General features: G+C 55.3%; 1 protein-coding gene and 2 long non-coding RNA genes across 3 annotated transcripts; 2 read left to right on the top strand and 1 right to left on the bottom strand.

Moving 5' to 3' along the window:
- Window positions 1-2: 2 nt before the first annotated feature.
- Window positions 3-3736, top strand: LOC144287232 (uncharacterized). The gene is made up of 2 exons (XR_013355092.1): window positions 3-439; window positions 3564-3736. It is a non-coding gene; the product is annotated as an uncharacterized LOC144287232 (long non-coding RNA).
- LOC144287233 (uncharacterized) lies at window positions 1250-6362 on the bottom strand. Its single transcript, XR_013355093.1, has 2 exons — window positions 6199-6362; window positions 1250-1746 (listed from the first exon to the last, which is right to left on the bottom strand). It is a non-coding gene; the product is annotated as an uncharacterized LOC144287233 (long non-coding RNA).
- On the top strand, window positions 6252-11278 carry CYBC1 (cytochrome b-245 chaperone 1). The gene is made up of 7 exons (XM_077854731.1): window positions 6252-6385; window positions 6899-7020; window positions 8001-8042; window positions 8624-8697; window positions 9300-9396; window positions 9832-9976; window positions 10343-11278. The coding sequence occupies exons 2-7, from the start codon at window positions 6936-6938 to the stop codon at window positions 10461-10463; spliced, it is 564 nt and encodes a 187-aa protein (XP_077710857.1). The 5' UTR covers window positions 6252-6385; window positions 6899-6935; the 3' UTR covers window positions 10464-11278.
- The last annotated feature ends 106 nt before the right edge of the window (window positions 11279-11384 follow it).

The raw sequence follows: 11384 nt of genomic DNA, 5'->3' as shown, positions 1-11384 counted from the left end.
CACCAATGAGAGCGTCGGGAAGGGGCGGGTCACAACCCTAAACCAATAGGAGCGCAGAAGGGGGCGGTGCGGCTCCCGCCCACATGCCTCCTCCTGGACCAATGACAGCCGCAGGAAGGGGCGGGCCGGGCCCCGGAGCCAATCGGAGCGCGCGGGGGCGGAGTGCGGCGGACACCTGGAGGCCCGGCGGGTCCCCGCGCCCGTTTGGCGGCTCGTGGGTCGGGGGCGGCACGGAGTCCCCGGACGGACTCTCTCTAGGAGGCGACCCGGCGTGGCCCTGGGGCGTCTGGCCCGGCAGCTCGGCTGCACCTCAAGCCTGTCCCAGGCTCCGCCAGGCCACCGCCATTGCCGCCTGGAGGCGCGTCACGTAGGCCAGGCAGGTGGCAGTGCGCATGCGCGAATGGGCACCACGTGGCGCCTCGAGGATGCTGCGAGGTGGGTGTGAAGTCCGGGTGCGCCCGCCGGTGTGCTCGGCGGGTGTACGGGTGGTCGGGCGCTGGCTTTGCAAATCGCCAGTAGTTATTATTTCTTGGTAAAATGGCACCGCTTGCAGGGCTAAAGCGAAAATGTTTGATTTATAATAATTTAAAGAAACATTTTATCAAGTCAGTGTTTGGGCTTTGCAGGATGATTGGGAATGTGAAGAACGCATTGGAAAGTTCAATGGAGCGTAAGGAAAGCAACTGGTGACCTTGAAAATAAAGTTGCCACACATTTTGGTAGCAAAACGGGTTCCTGGGGAAGTAGAGAGTTGCAGTCCAGACCACAAGCCATCTGCACCCAAGCCATAGGCGAGTCTGGGGCACAGAGAGGAAAGCGAGTGCAGGAGAGCAGAAGCTCCTCGAGGCTGAGCTGGGGCTGCCTCTTGCTGGCTGGAGGAGACCCAGGGGCCTCCTGCTGGGGTAGCAACCTTGTGCTTAGGTGGGCTCTGACCGCAGGTTCCTGCTGGGTGTGCAACTGCGAGCAGCGGTGGGCGAGAGCTCTCCCTGCCTGCCCTCTCTGCGTCCTAAAGAAAGTTTCCTTGACCCCGTTTCATAATTTACAGTAGTTGGTACAGCTGTTTACAATTGCATGAGTGAAACGCAGGTCTTCATTGTTGCCAGACTAACCCCTGCTTACCGCAAATCTACGTGGCACCTCTCAGAAAACACATTCCTTCCATTTTCAGCGGATAAGAAGATAAATTTAGGTTGTCATTTGTATGTATTTCTTGCCATTGTTTTAGAAACGTAACCACAGTACCATGACCATGTGTGAAAACAAATTACAATGACTTTATTTAATTTCATCAAATATGTAGTGCCCAGGTTTCCCTAAATTGAACCTCTTTAAACAAATTAAATCAGGACCTGTATAAGGTCCAATATGTTCATTGCTTTGTGTGTTTCCTATGTTTCTTTTAAAAGATCATTTTTTGTTCTAAAGTAATTTGAGGCTCACTTAGAAGTTGCAAAGACATCACAGAGTTCCTAGTCTGAAGGCATCCACATCACTCTCTGCCGTTGCACATCATCAAGCAAGTGGTTTGGCTGTAGGGCTTCCCAGAATTGCTGATGCATCCTTGTGGAGTCCTTAGTAAACCCTTGCCCTCTGAATTTCCAGTAGAGTAGAACGATGCCTGGGTGGCTCAGAGGTGGAGCGTCTGCTTTCAGCTCAGGGCGTGACCCCGGGGTCCTGGGATCGAGTCCCACATCAGGTTCCCTGCATGGATCCTGCTTCTCCCTCAGCCTGTGTCTCTGCCTCTCTCTGTCTCGCATAAATAAATAAATAAAATCTTAAAAAAAAAAGAATGTTCTCATGCCTTGTTTGAATAGTAAATTTTTTGGCAAGATTGTTCCATAGATGTGTAATTCCATCAGGAGGTTACACTAACTCCTTTCTGTGATACTAATTAGCGCCCATTGATAAAACTGCATATGTCCATTCATTCATGATAGCAATGTTTTAATCCTACCATTTTTAAAAATTTACTAGCAGGAATACTTACATAATGAGAAAATTCTCTCATTTGCTATTTGGTTACTCTGCTGTACGTTTTATAAAGAAAGGCAAGATGAATGCATAAATTGGCCAAAAAAAATCCAAGTTCCTTTCTCAGCATCCTCAGAAAGTGAACAAAGAACTTAAAAATAGGGACAGCTGAGTGGCTCAGCAGTTGAGCATCTGCTTTCCACTTGGAGCATGATCCCAGATCCAGGGATCAGAGTCCCACATCAGGCTCCCTGCAGGGAGCCTGGTTCTCCCTCTGCTTGTGGCTCTGCCTCTCTCTGCGTCTCAGTAAATAAATAAAATCTAAAAGAAAAAAAACTTAAAAATATATCATTATGCATTACGGATTTTGGGGGCGCCTGGGTGGCTCAGTCAGTTGAGTATCTCAGCTCAGGTCTTTTTCTTTTTTAATTTTTTTAAAATTTATTTATTCATAAGAGACACAGAGACAGAGAGAGAAAGAGAGAGGCAGAGACACAGGCAGAGGGAGAAGCAGGCTCCATACAGGGAGCCCAATGTGGGACTCGATCAGGGGACCCCAGGATCACACCCTGGACTGAAGGCGGCGCTAAACCACTGAACCACCGGGGCCGCCCTCAGCTCAGGTCTTGATCCAGGGTTGTGAGTTCAAGCCCTGTGTTGGGCTCCACACTGGGCATGAAGCCTACTTAAATATATATATATATACACACACACACATATATATATATGGATTTAAACGCTTGGAGATTTTCAGTTCATTTGAATTATTCTTATTGATGCTCACATCTTTTTTTTTTTTTTTTTTGCATAGAAAATCTCTTCAGCTAGGCTCCAAATTTTTTTGAGAAGATGCTAGATGCTAACAGTCACTTTGCTTTTTGATAAATTTGCTTCTACATTTCCTGCTTTAGACTTGAAATCAATCTTTTCTCCAAAAAGCTTGGTTTCTTTAGTAGGAATTGGTATTTAAAAACCAGAGAATGGATATAAAATTGCTCCTTGCTACTGCATTGATTGTTGTTTCTGGGACTTTTCAGTGGACAGCATAAAGAAAGGTGTATTTTTTTAAAGTGAAATTACTGTGAACTCACACTGGTCCTTCTAAGTCAAATCCAGTAATACAGGGTTCTAATTAATTGGTCTTATTGACCTCACATCCATTACTCCTGTTCGAAAACCTGGTTCCCAGTACTACCTACTTAACGTACTCATTTGCATGGTCTTGGGGATCCCTGGGTGGCGCAGCGGTTTGGCGCCTGCCTTTGGCCCAGGGCGTGATCCTGGAGACCCAGGATCGAATCCCACATCGGGCTCCTGGTGCATGGAGCTTGCTTCTCCCTCTGCCTGTGTCTCTGCCTCTCTCTCTCTCTCTCTCTCTGTGACTATCAAATAAATTTTAAAAAATGTCATGCATGGTCTTACATCACCCACATAAAAAGTCTCAGACTAACAATGTTAACTATCCAGAATAGTTAACTATGTTAAGTCTACTATCCAGAATAAAAATACCACGTTTTACATATTATGTTTCAATATATATTTGCATCCTCTAAACTCTTTTTTTTTAAACATTTTATTTATTCATTTGACAGCACAAGCAGGAGGAGCAGCAGAGGCAGAAGCAGACTCCCCACTGAGCAGGGAGCCCGATGCAGGACTCAATCCCAGGACCCTCGGATCATGACCTGAGCTGCAGGCAGACGCTTCACCAACTAAGCCACCCAGGCGCCCTTGTATGCTCCCCTTCTTAAATGATAGTGCCTTATGGACGTTTCTTCATCTTGCATTTATCGTTCAACAGTACGTGCTGGAGAGCGTGCTATAGCAACATACAAAGATATTCCTCCTTCCTTTTTCATAGTTGCATAACACCCTCTGTGTGGATATATGTATTTGACAGGGTCCAATCAAGAGAGAAAAAGCACACTATAATTTGAACAGAGTTTAATATAAAGAATTATTAGCAATAACTAGGGATTGGAGTAAGGGATTGGGCAGTAAGGAGAAATGGGGTCACCTGGGTGCCTCAGCTGTTAAGTGTCTGCCTTTGGCTCAGGTCATAATCCCAAGGTCATGGGATCAAGTCTCATATCAGGCTCCCTGCTCAGTGGGGAGCCTGCTTCTCCTTCCCCCTGTACCTCCACACTGCTCGTACTCTCTCTTGCTCTCTCTGAAATAAATAACATCTTTACAAAAGAAATGAGATTATAAAGATTGCAAGAATAGTAAGAAACAAAGAGTAGCCACAATCACCTTATCCAGGGCTATGACAGCGAGGAGCCCACTCTGTCCCCAGAGTTGAGATCTAGACTGTTGGATCTAGACCCACTTTTGGCTCGCTGTGGGGCAGAGAACCTGTCCGACGCTGCACTGGTGGGACATGCTGGAAATCCTCCCTACAGGGTGCTGGGGAAAGGTTTTTTTCACAGCACCTTCTATTGACAATGGTTAGCATCATGCCAGAGAGTATGCAAAAAATAGAAGACTCAGATCCATTTTCATGGATCAGGCAAAGAGGTGTGAATTTAGAGCTGAGATATAATGTGTTGATAATTGGCACGATATACAATTTTATTCATTCAGTCCCCTATTTATGGATATTGTATTTCCAGTTTTGCTATTACCAATATTCGTGATTTTAACCAAATTGTCACTTGTTCACACGTTTAACATTTGTTAAGAGTCCAGTACAGGCTTCATTTTTAAATAGCTTATAATCTAGTAGAAAAGATAAAATTGGGCAACCCTGGTGGCTCAGCGGTTTAGCGCCGCTTGCAGCCTGGGGTGTGATCCTGGAGACCCGGGATCGAGTCCCACGTCGGGCTCCCTGCGTGGAGCTTGCTTCTCCCTCTGCCTGTGTCTCTGCCTCTCTCTCTCTATGAATAAATAAATAAAATCTTAAAAAAAAAGAAAAGAATGCAAGTAAGTGTAACAAAGTAGAATTTCCTGGGTCTCCTCTCAGTTCTACCTAAATCCTGAGGAATAAGATCACTTCCAGCTGCAGCAAGCAGGAAGGACCTAAAGGAGGTACTAACAATTCAAATGCACCTTCAAGATAGGGAAGGGGAGTCTTCCTGGAGGAGACAGAGTGTGAGCTGAGGGGTCAGGGAGCCCGCTGTGCTCAGGCACAGCCCAGCTCTGCTGCAGCTGGGGTAGATGGTCTCAAAGTGTGGGTCCTGGACCAGCGGATTAGCAATAGATGACGTTGCAGCCCCCTCCCACCACTAGGAACAAGTGCCAGCAATCTGTGCTTCCACAAGCCTGCCAGGTGATTCAGATGCCTGCCCAGGTTAGGAAGCCACGGGCAGAGAGAAACTGAAGCAGATGGGGCAGGTCGCGTGCCTGTGTTGGTAAGCCTCCTGGGGTTACGTGTACCGGTGCACACACGTTTGTCTGTAAGGGACTACGCGTTGCACTAATCTTACGAAGGCCGTAAAACATGTTGAGAATAGGAAAAGGACAAAGGAGAAGAGAAGCTCCCCTGTTCTTCCAACATCCCGCTGAGGTGGTGGCTGGGGGCTCCTCCTGACCGCGGCCAGGTGATGGGGTCCTGCTCGGGTCCTCACCTGCGGCAGTAAGAGAAAGTGGCATTTGGCGGAGGGAGCAGGTGGGCCTCCTACGTGGCCATCGCAAGGTTTTCCCGGAGAAAACTGCCTTTCCCACGGCAATCCTTTGTGGACAGGCTAGCCCGCGAGAGCCGGGCCCGGTTCCGGGAGCCTCGGCGCCGCGGCAGTCACCGCAGCGGGGCTCATTTTTTATGACGACTTGTCAGTGCGTGAACAAGCTATTCATGCTCCTTCGATGTTACTGAAGCTTTAGCATTTTTGCCAGAGCTGGTGCACGTGTACTGTTAGATTATCTTCGCTTTTTGTTTATCGATTTTTTTTTTTTTTTAAAGATTTCATTTGAGAGCAAGAGGGGCTGGGTGGGGAGGTGCGGACCCCGGGGTCGGGACCTGAGCACACGCTCCACCGACTGGGCCACCAGCTGCTTTGATCAACGTTTTATTTTTATTTTTCTATTTTTTTAAAGATTTATTTATTTATGATAGAGAGAGGCAGAGACACGGGCAGAGGGAGCAGCAGGCTCCATGCGGGGAGCCCGACGCGGGACTCGATCCCAGGTCTCAGGAATCGCGCCCTGGGCCAAAGGCAGGCGCTAAACCGCTGCGCCACCCAGGGATCCCCTGATCAATGTTTTAAGGGAGACTTTTGAGGCCCAGTTTACCTTTCCAGGCTTCCTGGGGCGTCGCTCCCCCGCCGCCCTCCGCCGCGGGCGCTGCGGCAAGAGGCCCCGCCCCGGAAGTCGGGCCCGCCTCGCCCGGAAGTCGGCCGTCCCGCCCCCAACCCCGGAAGTGGGCGGCCCGCCGCGCGCCGCGAGGTCCCGGCTCAGCGCCCGCGGGGTCGTGTGTTCGGTAGGCGCGGGGGTCGGGCCGCCGTCGGGGCTGCGGGCGGGCTGCGGGCGGGCTGCGGGCGGCGCGTGGTGGCGGGAGCGCCGGGCGCGGGGGCCCTGGCTGTGGGGAGCCGCTGACCCCCGCGCCCGCCGCCGTTCGGGCAGCCCGGTGCCGCGCCGCGGAGCCCACCCTCGGTGCGTGCGCGGAGAGCCCGGAGCCCCGCCTGCTGGGTGCCAGCCGCGTCCGCGCGCCTCGGTCCGCGGGCCGGCAGCACCCGCCCCCGGCCCCTCCCCCCTTCCCCGTCGGTCCCCCCTCCCCCTCCCTCCCCGCCGATCCCTCCCCCCGCCCCCCCGCGCCTCGGCCGCCCGAGGACGCTCGCAGTTCCCTTTCTTGGCGGGGACCGCGCGCTCCGGGAGGCTGCGCCGGGGCGAGGCTCGCGTGCTGCTGGGGCCGCGGGTTCCCGGTGCCCCCGGGCCGGCTCCCCGCGGGCGGGCGGTTGGACCCCAGCCGCGGTCTGCCCTCGCCCTTCCCCAGCCCGTCTGCGTCGGAGCGCTGCCCGCCCAGGCCCGGGATGTACATGCAGGTGGAGTCCCGCAGCAGCTCCTGCCTCCATCTGAAGAGGGCTCCGGGCATCAGGTCCTGGTCTTTGCTTGTTGGTAAGGATTTCCGTATTTCCCCCAAGCTAAAAACCTAACTTTAAAAACACGGAAACAGGGATCCCCGGGTGGCACAGCGGTTTGGCGCCTGCCTTTGGCCCAGGGCTCGATCTTGGAGTCCCGGGATCGAGTCCCACGTCGGGCTCCCGGTACATGGAGCCTGCTTCTCCCTCCTCTTCTGTCTCTGCCTCTCTCTCTATGATTGATTGATAAATAAATAAATAAATGAATGAATGAATGAATGAATAAATAAATAATAAATCTTAACTAAAAAATAAAAAAATAAAAACAACGGAAACAAAACTGTCTTGTTGCCCCCAAGTACAACAATTATCTCATATCTTTCTAGCTTTTATCCTCCGTGCAATTGTCCTTTTTCCACCTTCACCTTAAGGTTGTGCCTGTTCTCCCGAGGTCCTGGTGTTCTCCTTTTCCTTGCCTCCCAATGCCCGGGTGCGGGTGTCAGGCTGGGCAGTGGGCCCCAGTTCGCTCCTTCACTGTCCCTCTGGGCGTCCAGCACGCGGGGGCAGCTGCAGGCCATTGGTGGGCCTGGTGTGAGGAGTGGTGTGGCTGTGCCTTCAGCAGCCTGCCTCTGGTCCGTCGTTCCCGACACCCTGCTCGTGGCCACCTGCCTGTAGTGCTTCATGTGCCACACGTGGTCCTTGCGCACATGCTGCGCTGGTAGAGTAAACCCCTGCTGTCCGGCTCCTCCCTCTGGTTCGCTGGTCAGCCCTGGAGCCCCAGGTAGAGGAACAGATTCCCGGAACGCAGAATGGCATTTGCCATGGTCCCAAGCGCGCCTCCTGCCTCTTGCCCTCCTTCCTGAGCCATGGTCTCTGGTTCCCCTGCTCCCCACCTCCAGGCACCCTGGCACCAGGAAGGCCTGCTCTCCCTGCACCTCTGGGCCTGTGGCTCCAAGTGAGGGGGCCCTAGGCCGCTGGTGGCCCAATAGAAGCACCTGCTTTCTTTTCTCTTTGCAGGAATCTTGTCCATTGGCCTGGCTGCTGCATACTACAGTGGAGGTGAGGTGCATCCCCCTGCCTCCCTCCCCTCCCCCCTCCCGCCCACCCTGTCACTTAGTCTGTTTGAGAAATAGAGAAAAGAGAGAGAGAACTCACCATTAGTGGTGCCCACTGAGCCCCAGCCTTTGGGGCCACAGGCACCTATGCAGGTGCTGCCCCAGCCTGAGCACTGGTGCGTCCTTCCTAATAGCCTGTCCCGTGCCACCTGTGCTCTTCCCTTCTCGTATCTGGAGCACTTTCCCTGGTGATGAAACTTTCTTAAAAGGTGCTCTTGTATTTGCCTGAGGCTGTTGCAGGCTAAGCCACACTTGTAGCTGCCCCTGCAGGTGGCTCCCTCCACCGTCACACCGTGTCTCCAGCAGATGCTGCAGGGAGAGTGGAGGGCACAGAGCTGGCCGGACATTTCACATATGGTTCCAAGTGACAGGCAGGGCCAGCAGTGCCGGGCGGCCACCCTGGGCCAGGTCTGCTGGCCCCAGGTGCCACCCCTGCCCGGTATCGGCTGGCGAGGGGGCCCATGGCACGCAGGCCTCCGCCCGCTGCTGCTGCCCCTCACCCGCTGCCTGTTGTTTGCTCTGCAGATAGTCTGGGCTGGAAGCTCTTCTATGTCACGGGCTGCCTGTTCGTGGCCGTGCAGAACCTGGAGGACTGGGAGGTAAGGCCAGCGCAGGCGAGGGTGGGGGCGCCGTGGGAATCACCGCAGGGGGAGAGGCTCAGAGGCCTCACACACCCCCTGTCCTCAAACTTCAGCTTCGAGGTTTCTGGTTAGTAGGACTCAGCCCCTGGGCAGAGGGATCCCCCGAAGCTGTATTTCTCCTAGACGTGCTTTGCGACTGCTTCCACCGAATTCCTTGCTCCGTGGTGTTGCCGTAGCACGGAGCAGATTGAAGGTGCCCTGGGTGAGGGACCGTCTCCTTGGTGGGCCCTTCCTGAGGAACCACAGGACCCACGGTTGCTCTCTGGACCCCACTCCCATTTAGTGACCTCAGCTTGGGGAGAGCACCTGCTCTGATGCCTCTCTTTGTCTCCACGCCCCCTGGCCCCGTGCTCCCGACACGTGGGAGCCCAAGAGGGTGTGGCTGTAGGTGTCCGGCTCTGGCGGAGCAGCGCTAGGCCATCAGGGTTGGGGGGCAGTTGGGTGACTTCTGGAGTGTCTGTTCTGGTGAGTCCAGGGCCCCTTCTGGAAGTTTCGCGTGTGGCTGGCTTGCACACAGAGAGGCTGGCAGCCGGGTGATCCCCTTCTGGCTGCTTTCCCAGGAAGCCATCTTCAACAAGAGCACGGGGAAGGTTGTACTGAAGACCTTCAGCCTGTACCGGAAGCTGCTGACTCTTTTCAGAGCTGGCCACGACCAAGGTGAGGCGTGCAGAGGATGGGACCCGGGGCAGGAGCTGCTTAGACCAGGCTAGATGGAGGGTGGGGAGTGCGACTGCAGAGACCAGGCCGGAGGCCTAGAGGTGGGGAGGGTCTGAGCTGGCCGCTTGGTGACCCCAGGTGCCAACACTGGCAGGCAGCCTCTACTCTAGCTCAGTGCCCGGCCCTTAGGCACCAGGAAGGCCTTTCTCAGCGATTGGGGAGGATGAAGCAGAAACACGGGCAGAGCAGGGCCGGCTTTCCAAGGGGACAGCGGGTGCCGTTCTCCTCCTCACCCCGCGGGTGCTCACCACAAGCCTGTGCTGCTATCCCCTGCAGGGTGGCTGCGTCAGGGCACAGGTGGGAAGGGCAGGTGCACCAGGGCACAGGCGGGAAGGGCAGGGAACTGCTGACCCCCACCCCACCCCACCCCCGCAGTGGTGGTCCTGCTGAATGACATCCGGGATGTGAACGTGGAGGAGGAGAAAGTTCGGTATTTCGGGAAGGGCTACGTGGTGGTGCTGCGGTTCGCGACAGGTTTCTCCCACCCGCTCACCCAGAGTGCTGTCATGGGCCACCGCAGGTAAGCTCTGGGCAGGTGACTGCTGGCCACAGCTGGCCACCCATACCCCCTGCTGTCAGGTGGCCCCCACAGGGCACTACAGAGCTGGGCACAGGGAGGGTGTGTGGAGGGACGAGGCCTGCCCCTGCCGCTGGGGGAATGTTGGGAGTCCCTACGGGGACGGGAGAGGTCTCCATGAGGACAGGCTGGGCTGGGGTCAGCTTGGGGGTGGGGACCAGAGCAGAAGGCACCATATGGGAGGGGAGCCTGGGGGTGCTGGAGGCGGGTGGTCCAGCAGGAGACTGGGGTGGACTTTCTGCCTCCCCTGGGGTAGTGGGCACCTGTGCCCCGGTAACCTGCCCTTCCTCCCGGTGTCGGCCGGCCCAGTGATGTGGAAGCCATAGCCAAGCTCATTGCCACTTTCCTGGAACTGCACCGTCTGGAGAGTCCTGCGGAGCTGTCTCAGAGCAGCGACAGTGAGGCTGATGGCCTGGGGACCCAGAGCTAACGCCCCTGAGGCCCTAGTGGGCCCGATGGGCCACCAGCAGGTCTTCTTCCAGCCCTGGCTGTGTCCCTGGCAGTCCCGGGGTTGGACCTTCTGCCGTTCCTGCTGCTTGCTTCTGCCTTCTGAGCAAAACCACAGGCTGGACTTTGGACTTTGTCTGCAGGCTCTGAGCTGTGCAGGGAGAGTGTTGGATGGCCAGTCCCAGCGTGGGCGGGTTGTGAGGGCACATGCACCCCACTGCCTGCCAGCAGTGTGGGGATCAGGTCTCTGAAAAGGAAGCAGTGCCCAGGCTCCCTGGGGTGGGGAGGGGGGTTGGCCAGCCCTGGCACCCCCAGCAGTTCGGTCCCAGTGAGAGCAGGGCCAGCAGCTGGGTCAGGCCCAGGGATGCCAGGGGGCTGCCCACACACGCGTGCGCCCACCCCACCTGCTGCAGCCCTTCCCTGGTTACTGAGGTGCTGGCCCAGGGGCTGTGGGCCCCACCTGGCTGCGTGGCAGCCGCTCCCAGGGCCTCCACAGCCCACAGGGAGCCCTTGTCCACTGGGATGGCAGCTGGGCTTTTGCAGGTGGGAGAAGCCTGTGCATGACCCGGGCCAGGGTGGCTCCCGTAGGAACACAGGCAGGACCTGGTGCCACGAGGACCCTCTGAGCGGGTGCTGCAGAGCAGGGAGCACGGCCTGAGGAGTAGACCTGCCCCCTTCTCAGTGGAGGTCCCTGACAGCCCTAGTTTGGGGGTGCGGTCACTTATACATACCAAAGTTAGGTTTTAAAGTGGTAAAATTCAAAAGCCTTTTTCTAAAATAAAGTATGAAATGCTGTAACTGGTTTCTGGCGTGGTCATCCTGACGAAGCTGCCCCAAGGCAAGGAGGGACTGTTGGGCCCCCCGGGTGAGGAAGGCCCCACTGTGGGCCTGAGCCGTTGGCCAG

This window comes from Canis aureus, chromosome 16 (genome assembly GCF_053574225.1).
Source record: "Canis aureus isolate CA01 chromosome 16, VMU_Caureus_v.1.0, whole genome shotgun sequence".
Taxonomy (NCBI): domain Eukaryota; kingdom Metazoa; phylum Chordata; class Mammalia; order Carnivora; family Canidae; genus Canis; species Canis aureus.
The sequence above is the reverse complement of the archived record's forward strand: the minus strand, read 5'-3'. Positions and strand labels throughout refer to the sequence as shown.